General features: G+C 44.5%; 1 protein-coding gene across 1 annotated transcript in view; it reads left to right on the top strand.

Moving 5' to 3' along the window:
* The window catches only part of LOC111145065 (contactin-associated protein-like 3), a 151,826-nt gene that overhangs the window by 81,844 nt on the left and 48,176 nt on the right, over nt 1-21,806 (top strand). Inside the window, 4 exon segments of the mRNA XM_022499678.1 lie at nt 2,175-2,346; nt 10,244-10,325; nt 10,327-10,351; nt 14,336-14,455. Of these exon segments, the coding sequence (XP_022355386.1) occupies nt 2,175-2,346; nt 10,244-10,325; nt 10,327-10,351; nt 14,336-14,455 (399 nt within the window).

Raw genomic sequence — 21,806 nt, forward strand, 5'->3', positions numbered from 1 at the left:
TATTACCAAAAACTTCCTTAATATTTAAATGCTTGGAAAATGATTTTTTAATGATTTTTTTTTTAGAAAAATGAATAGTTATGACACTGTATCTAACAAGTTAAAAGAAAACATTCTCCTGGAAATGATGTCAATGAGACATAATTGTATAAGGCACAGAATGAATTAAATAGGTGAGTTTCTCAGGAAGCATAAAATTTGTTTCACAATTTCTTGGAATTAAAAGAATATTAAATTATTTTAAAATGTTGTGCTTCTATTGTGTTTGTTTCTGAAAGTAAAATACTCAATTAAGTGAATGCTTTGAGATTTTATCCCACGTGGCTACAGGTAGGTTCCCCAGGAAGCTGGCTCTCTGCTTGGGAGACTCATGTGTACGGTGGTTTAGTGAGGTTAGTTCTCAGGAACGACCCCCACCCAGGGAGGGGAGAGAGCAGCTGGGATGAGCAGAGACAAGGCGAGGCGTGATGCCGTTGCATAGAAACCTCAAGGGAGCTCTGAAGAAGCATTGCCCCTCAGGGACATCCCAGTTGAGGCTGTGGGTCACTGACCCATCGATTGCATCCGTGGGCACTGGCTGTCCCTGGGGAGGGTACCACCCATGAGACTCTGCTCCGTGCAGCCAGGGCAGTTCCTGGGGAGAACCTCAGCCTCAGTCCCCAAAATGAGGGGTGTGTGTGAAATGGAGATGAAGCTGTGTCTGTAGATTTCTCCGCATGATGGCATTTCACCAAAGCATTTGCAGTGAGTCTGTTTCTCTTTTCCTGTCCCCTGGGAATCTGGCAGCGCTCACATCGAAGGACCTGTGATTGCTTTGAGGGCAGCTCCGCAGAGGTTGGGAGAGCACGTGCCAGCCTCCTGACCCCACGAGGAGAAGGAGGCAGCTCTGAAACCCGATTGACTTTGACTTTGATTTCAAAGCTGTGTCCTTGCTCATCATGGGTATAAGAGCCTTGTCTTCATGGGAAACCAGGGGGATACAATAAAACCACAGGCTAGGCATTGTGGTTTGTAATGGTGGAAGATAACCTGAGGCGGATTCAAATTTTTAAGGGTGTTTTGGAGCAAAAACTGATCCGAATCACACAACACGGAAGTAGAAGTGGTCAGGAGTGCTCCATGGGCAGGAGCGGGGGAAGGGCTCCCGGAGAGGAGGGGCGGCAGCAGGGAGAGGAAGTACTGATCGGCTCCGCTCTGGCTGAGAGCAGGGGTGGCTGTCTGGGGCCGCTGTCCGTAGGTTCCAGTTTCAGAGCCTTGACGAGCCACATGAAGCCACACAGAAGTCAAACTCATTTATAGTCTCAAACTCTGGTTTGCTGTCCTAGGCCACTGAAGCTTTTGGTGAGTCACCGCGGTCTGATGGCCTCTTTCCTTCATTAATTTAACAGTAATTTACAGCAAGCTAATTAGTGAATGCAGCAGAACTTATAAATATTTACTATTATTGAAAACAGTCAAAGCCCGTTTCTTTTTGCATGGGGTGCTCCAGGATGCTAACTTTTCTCCGTTATTCTCAGGGCCATATTGTTGAGATACTTGTTAACTGTGTGTGTGTGTGTGTGTGTGTGTGTGTGTGTGTGTTAAAAGGTATTTGACTAAAATGCCTCATTCAGAAACAGTTGGAAATGTAAGTCACTTACATTGTCGTTCGAGGTCTCTGTGTATGGTCAAACCTTGTTTTAACTGTGTTGTGCTTGCACACGCACACACGCACGCCCAGAGTAGGAATCTCACATACATAGTTATTTCTCAAGCATTTTAAATTTCATAGGTCCTAGTAGGCCTGTGATTTTTTCCTTCTGATTCTGTTATCCCATGGCCTTTACTTCATATAGTTTAATATCATGCTGAAAGGACCGATTTCTTCAGGTGGTTTCGAAAGAGAAATCAAACTCCGCTTAGAGTAAATGGGCCTTGACTGTACTGGTAGAGTCTACCTTCGGCTACCCTCGGCTACCTTCAGCCAGCCACCAGCCTGGCTCGAGTTTGTTATTTCTGTGCTTTAGCAACACCAGTAGTGTCTGTTCTCAGCCGTCCACTGCCCCATCCATGAGGAAGCGTAATCTTCAGGCGTCTGCGAGCAGGAGGCGGCAAACTTGCACGTACAGAATACTGACGGCTGTTTTGGTCATGACTGTTGACTTTCTCCTTTGTGTGTCTCCGTGTTCATTCAGGCTGTCCTGACAGCAGCTCTGGCCCTGGTTGTGGAGGTCCCCTGGACGGGTTTCAGAGTTGCCTGAGGCTCATCTCCATTGGTGACCAGGCGGTGGACCCTATCACGATACAGCAGGGGTTGCTGGGGACTTTCCGTGACCTCCAGATAGACATATGTGGCCTCACTGACAGGTAAAGCCGTCCCAGGTCATTTCGGCATTCCTGATTTCAATTTTTGGGTAGTGGGTTAAGAAATGAGCTGCTGAGGGGGAGCACCTCCTTCTAGCCCCTTCTCTCTTTCTGATAGCCAACCCGTATGGAAAACTATAATTAATTGAAAACTAGAAAACGACCCTGTTTAATTTCAAACTGTTGCTCCTTTCAGATGGTGTCTTCTTAGAAGATGCACTGTTGTGAGTTTTCCTTGCATGTGTCCCCAAGCCACTTAGTTTTTATAGGATCCTGTACATGGTGCTATAATTGTCGATGAGTGTAAATACTGATGAGTAAAAATACTTCTAAAAATTCTTTCACGGCACAAAACAGATTGGAATATTCTAGAAAGATGATGAATCGTTGAGGACCAGGAAGTTGAAAGCCACATGTGGTCAGCGGGATTCACCCCACACTCCCTTCTCTATGTGGAAAATGAAAAGTAACTCTTCCCCTAGAAGGGTCTCAGCCTCGGGGATTCCTAGTCACACAAACACAAAGAGGAATGGAAGGAACCCAGTTACCGCACACTGAATACCATACCAGTCAGTGAGGACATAGTGGGGGACGAGTGCAAGGGGACAAAGGCACAAACTTCCCGCTCTAAAATAAGTAAGTGTGGAGACGTAGCGAGCAGCATGATGACTGTAGTGAATACTGTTGTGCATATTTGAAAGTCGCTGAGGATCCTGAAAGTTCTCGTCGCAAGAAAAAATTTTTGTGACTGTGTGTGGTGCTGGATGTTAGTGAGACTTATTGTGGTGATCACGTCACAAGATACACAAATATTGACTCATTCTATTGTACATCTGAAACTAATATAATGTTTTAAGTCAATTGTACCTCAATTAAAAAAGAAAGAAAGAAAGAAGGAAAGAAAACCCCCGAAACCGTAGGATGTTAAAATCACGAAGTCTTGCAACTTTATTCAAACTATCTTATTTGTCACACTCTTGGACTTTCAGGTTTTCTAGCCAAAAGGGATGGCTTAGCTTGATGACATTAAATTTTTTCTGTGCCTGGTATGTCTGCCCTTCCTGAAGGAGGACTGCCTTATGTTCCTGTCGAATAAATGAGCACACTCCAGACACCCTCCCACATCTGTGTGTGGCCATCCTCTTCCAAGTTCACGCTGTGCAAAGTGCTTTGTGCAGTAAATCTGTTCCCAGTTTAACGGCACTAGTCGGAATCCCACGTCATGTCCAATAAAGTACAAGTTATGTTGCAATTTGGCAGTGTGTTAGAAAACCATAAGTTCCAGTAACTTGAAATATTAACTCATAAGAACTTGCTTTCCTTAATGCAGATGTTCATGGGTATCGTTTACATTCTGTTCATTTGTAGGGGCAAAAGGAGATTCAAAGAATTAGGCAAAGACTTTGAATCCTAATTCTCAGATTATGAAATGTATGCTGGCGTAGAATCTGGCTTCGTCTGTAGGTTATAGCTTCCGCCAGTTCTGGAATCCTGAATCTTAGTATTGGGAGGGGCTTCAGAAACACTCGCTTGGAGGTAAGGTATAGCCCTCAATGATGAGAATGGCTGTCAGTGGCTCAGGAGGGCCAGGGGTCAGGGGTCAGGGGTCAGGTTGTTGTTCAGTCGTGGAGCTTGTGATGCTCACAGGAAGTTACTTCAGTGCCCTGGGAATTCCTGCACAAAGCATGATGCAATCACAGTGTTTCTCTTACATAAGAAATGCATGTTGCCCCTTTGTGCAGAAAGGTCTTTAGCCAAAAACACACAAAAAAACCCAAAAACAACAACAACAACAACAAAGTATGCATGAGGTATGCCTCTGTGTGTGTGTGTGTGTGTGTGTGTGTGTGTGTGTGTGTATCACCAACATAGAAAGATTCCCCATATCACACCCAAAAATTGTTGTTAGAAGTATGTACCAGCAATGGATAGGGACCTCTGGGATCCGGGGTATTAAGTTACCTTCCCCGCTCAAAGCAGAAGCTGAGGTTCATGGCAACCCCGTAAGTGGGTCTGAAAAGAGCCATTGGCAATTTGGCTGATGTAGCCAATAATTGTAATTTTTTATGGTTTTTGTGGCATCAGAAAACACATCCTTACTCTTCACTGTTAGAAACATTCACTCTTCCTTAGTGCTTCAGGCCACACATCCACCTCCATGTTCAACGCATCATGAAAGAGATTCAGGTGGAACTACGACAGAGCAACCATCCATGCCAGACTCTTGCCGGGCACTTGCTCCGTGCTGAGCCTGGCCATCGCCAGCCCGCACCTTGCCTGTCCAGAGCCAGTCACGTTGTGTTCAGGTGAAGCTGCGATTTATGATTGCAATGCAGGCAATTTTGTAACTCTTATCTGTCGGGCAAAGGAGTTAATAATTCATGATGCATAACAGCATTCCTGGCCCAACAGCACAGCAGGTTATGAAAAGATGTTTGAAACTGGCTGGGGATACAGGAGACCTTCCTGAGCTGCACAAAGACTTATGCATATGGTGCTCTGTGCACCCCAGGCTCCCATGAAACTGGGAAAGCTGTGGGTTCTTGGGGACAAGGCTTCAGGAACAAGGTTATTGTGGTGAAGGATCATGTCTCACAGCAATTGTGTTTTGGATATTAGGATTTCGTGTCCTATAACTCAGGTTACACAGTCCTTTCCAGGTTTCTTTTAGGATCACAGGAATGCCACCTTGAACATCTCTAGGCATGAACTGTACTGATGGGGCCACTTTTCCCACCTCTGTGGACTTTGGCCAGTGTTCATCTTCTAGATGCTAAATGCAGCATCACATGCTCTACGTGTTATTTTTTAGAGATCAGTAGACTGAAGTGGAAGTTGTGGGGAGGTTGTGGAGACATGCAGGACGGGTGCCTAATTTGTGCTGGGACAAGGCAGGGCTATAAGAGAGGAAGGAGAGACACATACCCTGGGGTGGAAGGTGGGTACATCAGTTGAGTGAGAGAGGCTGGACATCCAGCGAAGGTACAGCCATGAGCCCAAGCCAAAGTTCCGCCATGAGTCTGCCTATTTGAACATGGCTGCTGTAGAAATTGGGTGTCTGAGGATGAGCAGCAGGGATGGCGAGAGATTGGGTTGCCTGGCTGGGAAGGGGTTACACTGCAGAGGCCTGGTGGCCAGTTCAAAATCTGGACACTGATCTAAGGTTCCCCAGGAAGTCACTGAAGGCTCTGTGCAAGGAAGCCACTTGCACAGCTAAGCAATACTGCCTACGGGGGAAGATGCTTTGGGTGTGGGCCACAGAGAGAGGGTGTGTGGCCCGGAGGCCAGGTAAGGACCTGCCTACCCATTGGAGAAGGGATGATAGCCTGAGGTAGGGAAGAGAAAAATGTAGATGATGTACACGGTGTTTGTTCAACAGAAGCACAAGCTGATGAGTGTGTGGCTATGGGGGGATGGAGAGGGACAGGTCAGGATGACCCTTGGGTTCTGGCTTGGACAGCTAGATAAAGGGTGGTATCACCACTCAGTGGAACACTGAAGAAGAAGCACGATTTTGGGAGGCAGAGTCAAGAGGCTTAGTTATTAAATCTGAAGATATTTAGGGAATCATAGAAGTACAAAATCCTAAAGTTGAGAAGAATCTTAAGCATGACATCTATTGAAGTTTCCATCTCAAAACGGAGATCTCTTTCTCACTGTAGAGAAGAGAATCCTGCTTCTGTTCCATCTTTCAGGAATGAGACCCTTGCCCATTCAGCAAATGCTTCATCAGTGTCCTCTTTTCCACCCAGATTTCTACCACGAATCTTCATATTTCCTGCTCTAAGTTTAGGCACACTTTATCCCCATAGTCCAACAAGTACTCAGTGAATTCCCTTCATTGGCTCTCCTCTAGGGTAATGTCTGTTCTCTTAGCAATTGTTTAGAGGTCAAGGCGTTAAGCACTATCTCAATTCTGATTGCCCTCCTCTGCACCAACTGTGGCCAACATCTTCCCTAAATATGGAAGGGACCTGGTCCATGCACGATATGTAGGATTCATAACCTCCCTCCCCAAAGAAACTGGTGCAGACCAAGCTCACCTCATCTGCGTGTAAGCATCACCAGCATGCTGGACTTGTGGTTTCCACCAATCACAAATGTGGGGGTGTGCTGCCATTTTAGTTTTCTTGCTACAGCTGGTGCCTCTCTCTGGTCTTCCTTGTGCATGCTGGGTCCTGCCAGGAAAGCTGGAGGTTTGGGGTAAGGAAGCTGACCTCAGGTGTGTAGAGTCAAGGAAACTGTCCTAAATAGACCAAGGTCATGGGACAACAGTCACTAAGGAAAGGGCCCGGGTACAAACAGACCTGCTCTATAATCATTGGAGGTGAAGAGACGTTCTTCCATTTTTCCAAGAAGCTCACCTTCTAGTTCTTGGCATGGAATCAGGTGTCTTACATTCAAATGCCAGAAGACCTAGCAGGAGAGTGTTTATGTGTGTCCTTTGAAAGACGTTGGGCTCATTTCCAGCACCTTCCTCCCAAACAGCAAAGGAGTGCTAACTGCCTATAGAGTAGAAGGAACCCAAAGTTACCCATTCCTTTGACTCCTTGAGAGAAATAGGCATTGAGCTCCAGAGGATAACAAGTACTTATGTAAGTTTCTGCATATGTATGAGGCTTTGAAGGACTATATCGAGAGCTTTAACTGTATAACAAGAGAGGCCATGTGGCTTGTCAGGATCCAAGTAATCTGCCTTTAAATTGATGTCGGTCTTCATTTCTACATCATTGAAAAGGTGTGGTGCATAACATTCCTTTGTGAGGATACTAACAAAGTTGTTTTACCCATTCCTCATTTGATGGACATGTAGGTTGTTTCTACTTTTTGACTCTTATGAATAATGCTGATATAAACACGAATGTACAGGGTTTTGTGCAAACCTGTGTTTTTGGTTCTCTTGGGCAGATACCTAGGAGCGGAATTGCTGGGTCGGGGTGAGTTTGTGTTTAACTGCTTGAGGAACTTTCAGATTGATTTCCAAAATACCGTTTTATATTCCCAGCAGTGATGTAGAAGGGTCCAAATCCTCCTTGGCCCTGCCTACACCTATTATGATGTCTTTTTGATGAGAACCATTCCAGTGGGTGAGAAGTGGCATCTCGTTGTGGTTTTGATTTGCGCTTTCCAAATGACTAATGATGTTGAGCAGGCTTACATACGTGTATTTTCCGTCTGGTCATCTTTTGTAAGGCATCTGTTCAGATCTTTTGACTCCTTGGACCCAGTTTTTAATTGGTTGTACATTGTCCTTATTGTTGAATTTTTAAAAAGTTTTATCTATATTTTGGATATCCATCCTGTGTCAAATACGAATTTTGCAAAGACAGTCTTCAAGTCTGCGGCCTCTATTCTCATTCCCTTAAGTTTTAAATTTTAATGAAGCCTGAATTATCAATTTTTTCTTTCATAGACCATATCTGAAAAGTCATTGCCATGCCCAAGGTCAGCTAGATTTTTCTCCTGCGTTCTCTTCTGGGAGTTTAACAGTTTGGTATTTTACAATTAGGTCTATGATCTAAGTTAGGTTAACTTTAAGTTCTTTTAATCTGTAATTGAAACACAGTTTACATATTGTATTAGTTTTAGGTGTACAATAGAGTGAGTCAGCCATTATATACATTATGAAACACTCACCCTGAATGGTGTTGTTGCCAAGTGTCACCACACAAACTTATTATAATACTATTGACTATATTCTCTATGCTGTATTTTTCATCCCTGGCATTTATTTTATAACCAAAGGCTGTACCTCTCCATCCCATTCACATATTTTGCCCTTCTCCCCTCCCCCATTACCTGGCAACCACTAGTTTGTTCTCATATATATGAGTCTGTTTCTCTTTTTTATGGTCTTTTGTTTGCTCATTTGTTTGTTTGTTTGTTTGTTTTAGAGTCAACATTCAAATGAAATCATATGGTATTTGTCTTTCTCCATCTGACTTATTTCACTGAGCATAATACCTTCTAGATCCATCCGTGTTCTATCAAATAGCAAGATTTCTTTTATGGCCGAGCAGTCTACTGTTGTGTGTTTATATACCACATCTTCCTTGTGTGTTTATATACCACATCTTCCTTGTCCACCCATCTGTTACGACTAGTCAGGTTGCTTCCATGTCTTGACTTTTGTAAATAATGCTTGCAATGAACATAGGTTGCATCTATCCTTTGGAATTCATGTTTTTGTTTTTCTTGGAATTAATACCCAGAAGTGGAATTACTGGATCATATGTCATATCTATTCTTACTTTTTTTGGGAACTTCCATACTGCTTCCGTAGTTGATGCACCAGTTTACATTCCCACCAACAGTGCACAAAGCTTCCCTTTTCACCACATTCTCCCGAACACTTGCTATTTCCTGTCTTTTTGATACTAGCCCTTCTGAGCAGAGTGAGATGAGATCTCATCATGGTTCTGATCTGCCTTTCCCTGATGATGAGTCATGAACATCTTTTCATGTGTCTGTTGGCCATCGGATGGCCTCTTGGGAAAACATCTGTCCAGATTCAGTGCTGATTTTTTAATTTGTTATTTGTTTTTCTGATGTTGCATTATATCCACTCTTTATATATTTTAGTTATTAAGTTCTTATCAGACATATGATTTGCAAATATCCTCTCTCATTCGAAAGGTTGCTTTTTTGTTTGTTGATGGGACAAAACTTTCTTAGTTTGATGTAGTCCCAATAGTTTATTTTTGCTTTTGTTTCCCTTGCCTGAGGAGGCATATCTAGAAAAATATTGCTAAGGCTGATGGGCAAGGGTTTACTGCTTATATTTGTTCTAGGAGTTTTATGGTTTCAGGTATCACATTTAGGTCTTTATACATTTTGAGTTTATTTTTGTGTGTGGTGTAACAAAGTGGTCCAGTTCCCTTCTTTTGCATGTGGCTGTCCATTTTTCCCAGCATTCATTGAAGAGACTCTCTTTTCACCATTGTATATTCTTGCCTCCTTTGCCATAGATTAATTAACTATACGATCATGGGTCTATTTCTGCACTCTCACTTCTATGCCGTGGGTCTCTGTGTCTGTTTTCGTGCCAGTACCATACTGTTTTGTTTACTGTAGCTTGGCGGTAGTTTGAAATCTAGAATTATACCTCTAGCTTTGTTCTTCTTTTTCAAGATTGTTTTGACTATTCATGGTCTTTTGTCGTTCCATATAAATTTTAGGATTTTTTTTTTTTTTTTTTGTTCTAGTTCTGTAGAAAGTACTATTGGCCTTTTGATAGGGACTGCGTTCAATAGGTAGATTGCTTTGGGCAGCAGGACGTTTTAACAATACTAATTCTTCCAGTCCATGAGCATAACATGTCTTTCTGTTGGTTTGTGTCATCTCTGGTTTCTCTCATCAATATATTATAGTTTTCCAGGTACAGGTCTTTCACCCCCAAACACTCTTCTAGCCCCCGATGTCTCAGTTTGCTAATGCCCCATTTGTCAGAGCAAGTCCCATGCCCAACCCAGGTTGAAGAAGGCTAAGCCTCTTGGTGGGAGGATCTGCAGGTCCCACTGCAAAGACATGGAGGCCAGGAGGGGAACAGGTGCAGCTGGCCGCCTTTGGCCTTTGCTAGCACTTTGACTTTGAATCATGGATGAAACCAATCTTGCCTTATTTGTGAAAAAGCAAACACATTTTTTTGACAGAATGCAATGTGTAAAAAATTGATCTGCTGCCAATACAGAACAATCGGTAGCAACTAGTGGGTTTCTTATCTGTGGTTGGTACTGCATTAGGAAACCTTCTTGACAGACCCAGCAGCTTTTGTCCACAGTCTCATTTTTCTCCCGAAGGCCCTGTTGGTACCATGTTTCACTGTAGCAGGTTAGAGCTAAGACACACATTTTCTCCTGACAGAATGTGGGGAAAAGCCAGTGTATCTGTTTTCTTGCAGGTGTTTGCCCAGCTACTGTGAACACGGGGGCGAATGCTCCCAGTCCTGGGACACCTTCAGCTGTGACTGCACGCACACTGGATTACACGGGCGCAACCTGCCATTCCTGTAAGCCTCACACATCAGTCTCAATTTCCGTGCAGTTCCTTTTTCCTTTCTGTGATTTGGTGTATATATGTCTGTATCTGTGCAATGATGTGGTGGAAAACAACAAAACCAGTAGGTATTTTAGAGACTAATTTGTGTCTGGTTTGGTTATTTATTTATTTTAGAGGTGGGAAGGGGCCGGGGGAGAGGGAGAGAGAGAATCCCAGCCCTGTATGGAGCTCGACATCAGACTCGATCTCATGAGCCTGAGATCATGACCTGAGTTGAAATCAGGAGTCAAACACTTAACTAACTGAACCACCCAGGTGCCCTTGTCTGGTTTATTTTTAATCAATTTTATTTCCTAGTCATGTTACAATAGCTTACGGAAATCCATAATATCAAATAGGACAGGAAAAAAAAATAAAATAGGAGGCAAAGGAAGATAAGTATAAGAAGATAAAATATAACAAAAAGTGAAAAACAAGCTCCCTCTCCCCCAATACAAAAAGCAATCTAGATGGCATGGTGGTGCTACTTGTTCTGTTCCTTGGGTTGGACCCAACTTTGGTTCTCAAGTCCTGTCTGCCAAAGAAAGAGGACAAAGTACTGATGATTAGTATTTATAAAATCACACGGGGAGAGTTTCTGGAGGCGCACAGGATGGGAAATACCATGGGGGGTTTCTAGATGTCATCCAGAAGCCAGGCAAACGTTCAGGTCCCTTGCAATCTTGATACTCTTTGATGATGGTGGTGGTTTACACACTGGGGACTTACCACATGCCTGTGGGACCCTCACTTTGTCTAGTTCTGCACGTTTCAACTCCTTTAACCCTCAGAACTGCCCTGGAAGGTAAGTGCTTTATTTTCCACACTGTGCGCTTGAGGAAAGACAGAGGTCAGCTCCTTTGGCTGTGGTGACACTGCTGCCAGCGAGGGCTCTCGACCACCTCTCCGTCCCATTTCTTCCACCTTGGATGCCAGTCTCTTTCCTGAAGAATTATTTTCTCAATTTCATAGCTAAGCGTACTTTATTGACCCCTAACTCATTACTACTAGAAGCTCACAACAGAGCCCCAAGATCCTCACTGCTTTCTAATTACTAGCTTTTGTTGTTTATGTTTTTATTCTACTTTTTCCTTTTTTGTGTGTATCAGTGACATTTTTAAAAATTTATTGATTTTTATTCCAATTCCGTTCATTAACACATAGTATATTATTAGTTTCAGAGGGAGAGGTCAGTGATTCATCCATCTTCTATAATACCCAGTGCCCATTCCATCCTGTGCCCTCCTTAAAGCCCATCACCCAGTGACCCCATCCTCCCACCCCTTCGCCTCCAGCAACCCTCGTTTGTTTTCATAAGGATCTCTTATGGTTTGTCTCCCTCTCTGATTTCATCTTATTTTATATTTCCCTCCCTTCCCTTATGCTCCTCTGTTTTGTTTCTTAAATTCCAATTTTGAGTGAGATCACATGATGGTTGTCTGTCTCTGATTGACTTACTTCACTGAGCATAATACCCTGTAGTTCCATCCATGTTGTTGCACATGGCAAGATGTCATCCATTCTGATGGCTGAGTAACATTCCATTGTATTTTCACACCACGTCTTCTTTATCCATTCATCTGTCAGTGGACATCTGGGTTCTTTCCCTGGTTTGGCTATGGTGGACATTGTTGCTATCAACATTGGGGCACACGTGCCCCTTTGGATCACGACATTTGTATCTTCCAGGCAAACACCCAGTAGTGGAAATGCTGGGTCATAGGATAGCTCTATTTTCAACTTTTTGAGGAGCCTCCGTACTGTTTTCCAGAGTGGCTGCCACCATTTCTGAGTCCCTTGTTTTGTAGCATGTCTCCCTTCTCTTGGCCTTTAGAGACACAGCATGACATGAAAATTCACCAAGCAAAGCATGGGTTGTCCCATATCCAACCTTAAGTGAACTGAACCCCAAGGAAGCAGCCATCATTGTTGGGATGAGAAGGCCCGGTCCCCAGCCCAGGGGGTTCTGTAGAGGGGACAGGAGGCTCTGCAGACAAAGGGAGGTCACTCAACCCCCCAAAATCCCGTAAGTTCAACCAGAGCAATTCTACCTGCATCTCTATTTATTATTATGGTACCAGGTAAGAACTTGCTGAGGTAACTATTTGGAAGGAGCTGGGCATCTGGGCAGTCTGAGGCTGAGTGACTGATCTAGAGTTGCACCTAGGAATGGGGTGGCCTCCTACTTACAGTGTCTGCCCATCACATTGAGCAAGGTGTCCTACACAGACTTAATGACTAAGGCACAGTTGCTAAAGTGTTATCAGTAACTCTGATTTAAACATCGCTCCAAACAACTCTGATTGAAAAAGTCCCAGGTGTTATAAAAAAGGGTCTTTCACTCGTGGCCTTCATAATTTGATTTGGTCGAATGACTGAACTGACTTTACTGTGATTCTCTGTCTACCGAAGTGAAGGTGGGATAATTCCAAAGCCATAGGAAGGGATCAGAGATGATGAGATTTTGGTGTAAGGGTCCAGTGAATGTGTCTGCATTCACACGTACAGCAGGTGTCTTCCTAGTGTTTCCTTCGCTACCTCTTGTCCCCAGGCAGGCCCAGCCCCAACCCAAATGTAACCACCATTAGCACTTTGCGTCTGTCTCTCTGGACACTCTCCTAGGCAGTTACGAGCATATTTATGTATTTGCAGAAACACAAACCTGAGTGGGCAAACTGCCACCATGTCTGGGAAAGCAATCCGTGTTGTCTCTGTGGCCATGAGTGGATGGTGGTGCTAGGTGTGTGACAGATGGGGGCCAATCTAATTTGACACACTAACACTCAGCCATAATTTATAAAAGAATGTCGTATTTTGCAAAATCCTTGGGCAGGCAGACATGACTTTGATCTTCTTCTGTGAGAAAGGAGAAAATCCCTCTGCCCTGGCTGCCCCACTTCTCCCGGATTCTCTTCGCTTTTCAAAAGAGGCAGAGATTTAAAAGGTAGATAATTCAGCGAGCTTAGAATGGTGTCTGTTCTCCATCCACGCTCGGCCCCCTCTGTCCCTGCTAGGGTCACTCTGCTCTGTGACTCTAGGCTGGCCACTTGCGGGTCTGTGTTCATGGATGCCAGGTCTCAGCCTTAGGGGGTCTGAGGGACCCAGTCCGCATTGTCCTTGACTGGCTGCCATTAGCCACTTCTCAGGTTTTCAAAGGTTCTTTCATGTCAAGGAAATGAGGGAGACACGCGGGAGCTATTACTCAGTTGCTTAGTCATTTAGACTTATTCTGAACATTGATTAAGTCCATCATCTACTGATGTTAGTCACTTGCCTGGTGATAGCAAAACATTTATTGTACATATAAAAAATTCAATTAAGAATCGGGATATGTTGAAATTACTGAGAGATATTTCATATATACATATATATATGAAATTCAAGCAAATTTCATATTCAAGCAAATTGCTTGAATTTCAATTTGCTTGAATCATCATTTGTGAAGCATTTCAGGAACTTTCCTTTTAAAACACACATTATAAATGGAATGAAGGAGACTTGCTGATTTATAAAACTCCTCTGGAAAGTAATGCATTGCACAAGTATATTGTTTTAAGTAAACAGAGGATATAACTACTGAGTAATTTAATACATCGACATGGTTATTAGGTAATAACAGATCACTTAAGGAGACAAAGCCAGTGCACTTCCGAGGCTTAGATATCATGGGGCAGAATAGAAGGAGATAGTGTGAGGCCAGTTGCCGTGGTTTTGGAATGAATCTTGTTGCTAGAGCAGGGAGGGTTCAGATACAAAAGGTGATAACCTCTTAAAATCTTTTGCTCCAAGTTTCAGGGTCTTCATGCTGCCTGACTGACACAGGGGAACACTCCCCTGGAAAAACTGTCCCGGAGAGCAAGGCAGAACGAGTTTCACTGGGGAAAGCATCCCATCACTAAGGACAGGGAGGGATCCATCCCATTGCAGCCCTGTCTGAGACCCCTGTCCTTTGCAGCTCTGTTCGAGCAGTCCTGTGATGCCCACAGGCACAGAGGGGACTCCTCAGGGTTCTACTATATTGATTCAGACGGAAGTGGCCCGCTGGGACCTGTTCTTGTATACTGCAACATGACAGGTATGCTAATGATACACTTTATTGTGCCCATTAAGCTCGTGTGATTGGTTGCTGTGTGCCAAACCACAAGGTTTAGCTCCGTCGAGTAATGTGTGTGTTCCTGTGAAACTATGTATAAGCAGTATTTCATTTTCCCAGAAACCCGGTTATACATGGTGGATGGATACAGGTGTGTCATAGGCAAGTCCTGCAAAGGATCAGTGTGTGTACCGTGGTGAATGACTGCTGCCCATGATCTGATGCAATTTCGAACACCTCCGTGTGTGTGTGTGTGTGTGTGTGTGTGTGTGTGTGTGTGTGTGTGTCTGTGTGTGTGTGTGTGTGTTGGTGGCCACATCTTCTCTTCTGTGCTCACGTCACATTTCACCAGCAGAAACAACCCTCCTTTACAAACTTCCCATGCTACTCTAGCGGTGTGGACCTGGTGGGAACTTCGGCAACCTTAGAGTTTGACCCTGCAAAGTCTGAGACACTGGTCAGAAAAGAATCAGCTGTAAATGGTTCTCAGGTAACCCTGACCTGGTTATAATTTGCTTTCTCTGCTCTGGCTACGTGTCACCCCAATAGGGTTGCAATTTCTAGATGGAAGGAGTCATTTATGGGGGAATTGACAATGGTGGTTTGTGACAAGCTGGAAGTTCTGCTGTGGTTTCCATACCTACTCTCTCTGCATACATAAAATCTGAGCATTTGGTGATGGTGAATCTAGTGTTGATCTGAATTGGATCAATTATATCTTCTAGCCCCCAAACTACCCCCAACTTTGCATTGGATGGATGTATGACTGTTGGGGGCTTTGGGGCAAGCATCTTATCATAGAAACTGACCAAAACATTGCAACAGGATAAGAGGTAAATATATTGACTTACGTTATTGAAAGGTATGTGATGTGTTAAGTACATAAGGATCTTTCTAGACATCCTGGGCTCCAGTGGTTGTAACAGGCCTTCAACTTACTCAATTTCTGCTTGGTTTTCATGGCTCAAGTGAATGCCAAGAACAGAGAAAGCTAAATAAAGATCCTGGCATCCCAGTAATATATTCTACTTTTATCAATCACATGCCTAATTATCACAGAAGTCTAGGACCTATTAAAGATTTTCATATATTTTGTCCTATAAGCAAAGTTCCTTATACACTGAAAATTTTTGAGATCTGGGGAAAAGTAAAAATGATCCCAGCTAGCACACTGCAAAGATGAGCAAATTTTCAATGACTGAAGCTGTTTTCTTTTCTTTTCTTTTTTTTTTTTTTTTGAAGCTTTCTTGATAATTAGCTGCTGGCAGGGTTAGTAAGGCTGAGGTCACATTTATTTAAAAAAATAAAGAAATAAAAAGACATTTGCTGCCGAAAGGCATGATAGATGACTAATTGCCTGATTCTCTGCAGTGTATGGTCATAATAAAAGAAAAATAGTTTAATCATGCAAGTGGACACATGGTCCAGGCTTCACCAGGAAGCTTTCACTGTGCGTATTTATAAAGTGCCTTCGGAATGTACCGCTGGCTCATAGACACTTGTTTTAATATGAATTTCATAACATCGCTGATGTGTTTTGATGGTCTGTCATTGCTGCTGCTTTTTCAGAGTGAGCCCACTAGCAGAGGGAAGAGTAGTTACGGTCAAAGTGCAAAGAGAAAGCAAGAACAGATCTCAGGTTTTGATTTTGGGTAACACAAGAAACTATCTGATGACATATAAGCCAGGGTTTTGTTTGTTTTTTATCCTCGAAGCAAGAAGGAGCCTCTAAAAGGTAAAATCTCTTAGCCAATTTATGTATAAGAGGAAGGCCTCACAGACTGTCTCCTGAGGATGCAAATCACTTTCCTCCCAGGCATGACTCCTAGGAATGTCCAAGTAATGCCCCACACTGAAGAGTTGAAAAAGCAGTGCCCCCAAACATGGAGCTCCTGTGTCCTCAGTACCCGCTCTGTGCTGGGCATGGTGATAACAGTGGCAGAGAGTGGAGGAGAACACTCCCCGCCCCTGGTGTGCGGTACACAGGTCTGTGCGCAGAACCAGAGCCCTGAGAGCTGCTGCTGGAGCAGGTGGCTGGTGCGCAGCAGCAGGTGCTGTGACGCTGAATACGGTGGGGGAGGGGCGCACAGACCATGGATGGGGGGAGGGGTCACAATTTTAGATAGAGCCATCCAGAGAAGCACTCAATTTGAAAGTTAGGTTTGCTTCCAGAAAACCCGAGCAAGCCTTCAAGCAGAGGGAGTGCGCTCCCGGGATCCTAATCTGTTGGACAGATGCTGGGGGGGGGCGGGGACCCGAGGGGGACCCTCAAGTCATGCCGCTGGAAAGTGACAGGTCCAGGACTCCCACTGGCAGAGTAGTTGGGGCCTTTGGCCACCAGGCTGTGCAGGAGCAAGGAGACCCGTTAGTAGGGATGGGGTGGAGCAGGTGGGAATGGAGGAGGGGAGGGAGTTGGGGCAAATCCATGGACAGAATGTGGCGAGGAAGACAGGCATCTGGAACATCTTCCATGTTTGCATCCGAACCCTGGAAGGACGGTGCAGGTATTAGCAGCAGGGAAGAGGCAGGTCTGCAGAGGAGAGCAGGATTCCCACAGTGAACACCTGAGGTTGCGTTGCCAGCTGTGTGAATAGTTAGTGGGGACCTGTTGGTCATAAAAACAAGTGCAATGTGTCATCTGTAAGCCCGCTGGGTAGTTAGAATCTCCTTGGTAATATGAACTTCTAAAAATATATTTTGGAGAGTGACCTTACACATTAATTGAACAGACCAGCAGGCTCCCCTTTGCTTTGGAGTGGCTGGTGGACGCTGTCCAGCATCCCACAGCAACATGGGGCAGGCATCTCTGGGTCCCCACACCCTTGTCCATTGTCCACGGAAGGGCAGCTCTGCTCTCAGCAGGATCAGGCTCTGCAGCAGCATCCCAGGAAAAGCTGTGTTTTTATGAAGCTCCCTGTGGTTTTCTGATGTACATACAGATTCAGAAGCCATGGCCATGGGGCTTGGATCTTTGGTTTCATTGGCACAGCCTGCCCTGTGTCCACCAAAATTAAAGTGGAAAGAGGGCAAAAGGCATCACAGAAAGGAGAAATAGAACCAATGCAGCTGTAAAATTTTGGTGCCGCTGTTCATTTCTTGGTCCAGGCCACGGTTCTGTTGCTCCATTTGTAAAATTGGCTGTGGTGGAATTTAATGACCACCACATCCACAAAGGCAGCAGAATCGCTCACATGCATTAAGATAATATTGAAGGCATGGATTCTGTAAGCTAAACATCTTCCAAACTCTCTAACTTGATCTTGGAAAGTCTTAGAGTTTAAAAGCATGCATGTGTGTGTCTGTGTGTATAGGAATTCATGAACTTTAGGGGTAATGATTTAATGATTGATATTACTATATGTTTTTATTATCAGATAACATTTAACAACCATGTATGCCTTCATATTACTTTGAAAATGACCAAGCAAAGTACAGATCATTGTGTCACAAAGACCTTTTAGGTAATTAAGTTTTTAGAAAAGTTTTTAGCTGCCTTTCATAAAAGAAAACCCCTAAGGTTAGTATATTCTTATTCTATGTGATGAATAAATGTTATCAAGTTCTATGAGTTAGGGTTGAGCTGGAGAATGGAACATGCACGCGTGCACACACAAGCACACACGCGTGTGTGCACGCACACACACACACACACACACACACACACACACATCCTGCCTTGTTAGAAATACTGTGGAAAGGATTTCCAAATAATGTTAAATGCCAAAGGTTTTTATGAAACTCAAAGCCATAAGGAAAGTGCTGTGCTAAGACGACAAATATTTCCAGAAGCTACACTGTGAAGTTTTTAATCAAAAGTTTAAAACAATCCAAGGTGATCCAGGAAGGACCCAGAGTTACAGTCCCATGAGGTCCCCCGACAAACCTTGTGTGACGGCGGAAGAACTAAGATCCTGGCCTTCTTCTCCCAGGAGGGAAATATTTCCGCTGCAAGGTCACCTTCTCCATGAAGCTACCATGCCCATGGACAATGAAGTATTCTTTAATTATTATAAACAAATACTCTCACTTGGAGAAACACGCAAAAATCAAAATTCTAAAGCAATGGCTATAAGTATATACTTGGTAACAGCCTTCCAAACCCTGGCACCAGAATATACTCTGAATGTACTCTGTATAAATTTTAGTATCTTTAGTATAAAAGCAACCAAAACAAACAAAAAAAAGCTATTTTGAAGGGACTGTTTATGCAATTTGTTAACAGATCGATCCCCTTCCTATGCAGAAGAGACAGAATCTAACTTCTTTGATGGCGGGATGAGAAACGTGAGCTCGATGGCTCTGCCTGCAGGGACAGTGGGGCCGTCTGTGCCCCCAGAAACCCCCCGCAGTTGTTCGCTGATGTGTTCCTAGTCGTGCTCCAAACACTGGTTCCCAGACATGGCACCGTGGGAACACTTGTCTCAGGGAGGAGATGGCATGAAGGCAGAGCTATGATTCTGCATCAGATTCTTAAGAGTTGGCAGGGGCTCAAGGAACACACTGAGGACATGGTCAGCTGCACACCCGCCCACTGCCCCACTCGGATCCTGATTCATCGACTCAGCGTGTCAGTGACCCAGCACTTACCATGGACTCTGTCACGCTTGTGCTAATCAAGCCACCGTGTTTTCTTAAACAGCCTCCTTCTTCCCATGACAGAAATTGCGAGTGGCCTCCAGCCAGCGTGGTAGAACAGAGGACAGCCAATCAGCTACTTTACATACTCTCCCATTAATTTCAAAAGGAAATTCTCTACGGAATGGGCGCCTGTCAAGCATCCTGCTGTGCTTTTTATGTTTGTGAATTTGTATGGATTTTCTGTTTCTTTTGCCTCTGTCTTCCTGCAACAGCTTCAGTCTCAGCCCAGTCAAACACCTCCCTTTCCAGTCAGATGTTCAACTCAGGCGTTTGGTTACTCATCCTCACTCCTGACCGCTGTACTGTGGGCTCCCAGGGGCCACACCACGTTTGAGTAAGAAGAGGAATGAACTTCTCTCCTTGACCTTCAGACTAGGGAGGGGGACAGATGTAATTCAGCTCACTGAACATATTATGATTATTATAAGTTTGCCTTTGCTATTTTTTAAAAGATTTTATTTATTTATTTGACAGAGAGAGATCACAGTAGACAGAGAGGCAGGCAGAGAGAGAGAGGGAAGCAGGATCCCTGCTGAGCAGAGAGCCCGATGTGGGACTCAATCCCAGGACCCTGAGGTCATGACCTGAGCCGAAGGCCGCAGCTTAACCCACTGAGCCACCCAGGCACCCTGCATTTGCTATTTTAAATATAGGCATACCTCATTTTATTGCATTTTGCTTTACTGAACTTGGATTCAGATTAAAGGGATTTGCTTTTTTTTTTTTTTTTTGAAACAATTTGTAGGTTTATGGCAGCCCTGCGTGAAACAAATCTACCAGCCCCATTTTCCAACAGCATCTGCTCACTTGGCATCTCTGTGGCACATTTTGGTAACACAATATTTCTAACTTTTTTGTTGCCATCGTATTTGTTATGATGATCTCTGACCAGTGATCTTTACTATTGGGGTTGTTTTCAGGCGCCATGAGCTATGTGCGTCCAAGACCATGAACTTCTTTGGTAAATGGCTCTACCAACTGGCCATTTCCTCATATAGGTCCATCTCTGTCCTTGGGCTCCCTATTCCCAAGACACAGCAGTATTGAATTTAAGCCAATTAATAGCCCGACAGTAGTCTCTATATGTTCAGCGGGAAGGAGAAGCTGCATGCCTCCCACTATCAACCAAAGGCTAGACATGACTCAAGCTCCGTGAGGAAGGCATGTTGAAAGCTGAGGCCTCTGATGCGGGTTAGCCGAGTCGTGAATCGAAGAAAAAGCTCCTGAAGGAAATTAAAAGTGCTACCTCAGTGAACACACGAACGATAGGAAAGTGAAACAGCTTTATTGCTGATATGGAGAACGTTTAGTGGATAAGAGGTCCAGCCAGCCATGACATTCTCCTCAGCCAAAGTGGAAGGCCCTGACTCTCTCCGGTTCTGTGCAGGCAGAGAGAGGGGAGGAAGCTGCAGGAGCGAAGCCTGACATGAGCAGAGATCCGGGCTTGAGGTTTCAGGAAGGAGGCCTCGTCCGTGGCACGAAAGTGCAAGGCGAAGCAGCACGCGCTGCCGTGGGAGCTGCAGCAATTGACCAGGAGATCCAGAAGATCCGGAAGATCGAGATCATTCCTGAAGGCGGCTGCTCTGACCAACAGATTTTCAGGGTGGATGCGAGAGCCTCCCACAGGAAGAAGGTGCCATCGAGGACTTCCCGGCTCAATAGGAGGAGTCAGTGCAGCCTTCACAGCTTCCACGGACAGGCTGATCATCTGGTCGGGGCCAGTGCGAAGGGTGACTTTTAATGTGTAGCAGGTGCTGAGTATTTCTCCAATCCTAGGGCCCTTAGGAATCACGGCAAATGTCCTCTACTTGTGCTCTCTGAATGGAACAGCAGAACCTAGAGGACAGGACATCTGTTCACAGCATGGTGTACTGAGAGTTTTAAGCCCATTGTTGAGACCCGCCTAAGGAAAAAAGAAAAAAGATTCCTTTCACATTATCATCACTTACCAACAGTGCACCTGATCACCCCAGAGTTGTGATGGAGTCGGACAGTGAGATTTATGTTGTTTTCATGTCTGCTAACACAACATCCGGTCTGCAGCCCATGGATCAAGGAGTCATTTCAGCTGGCAGGTCGTCGTCATTAAGAAATAACATTTTCAAAAAAATAAATAAAATAACATTTCCTAAGGGTATAGCTGCCCTAGATAGTGATTCCTTGGATGGATCTGGGCAAGGTCAATTGAAAACCTTCTGGGAAAGATTCACTGTCCTAGGTGCCATGGAGAGAATTCATGATTCATGGAGAGAGATCAATATATCAGCATTATTAGGAATCTGGAAGAAGTAGTTTCCAGTATTCGTGGATGACTTTGAGGGGTTCACGATTTCAGAGGAAGAGGTCACTGCAGGAGTGGTGGAGATAGCAAGAGAGCCAGAATTAGAAGTGGAGCCTGAGGACAGGACAGACCCACTGCAGGATACAGCTTGGACTGATGAAGAGTTGCTACTGACGAATGAGCAGAGAAAGTGGTTTGTGGAGGTGGGATCTACTCCTGGTGAAGGTGCTTAACAGAACAAAGGGTTTAGAATATTGCATCAGCTTAGTTGACAGTTTGGAAGAAATTCTACTGTGGGTAAAATGCGACCAGACGGCATCCCACACTATAGAGACGTCACTCAGGAGAGGAGGAGTCAGTCGTGCCGCAGACGTCACCGTTGTCTTGTTTTCAGAAGTGGCCACGGCCGCCCAG

Source organism: Enhydra lutris, unplaced genomic scaffold, assembly GCF_002288905.1.
Source record: "Enhydra lutris kenyoni isolate GAN:26980312 unplaced genomic scaffold, ASM228890v2 scaffoldscaffold12, whole genome shotgun sequence".
In the NCBI taxonomy this organism is placed as follows: domain Eukaryota; kingdom Metazoa; phylum Chordata; class Mammalia; order Carnivora; family Mustelidae; genus Enhydra; species Enhydra lutris.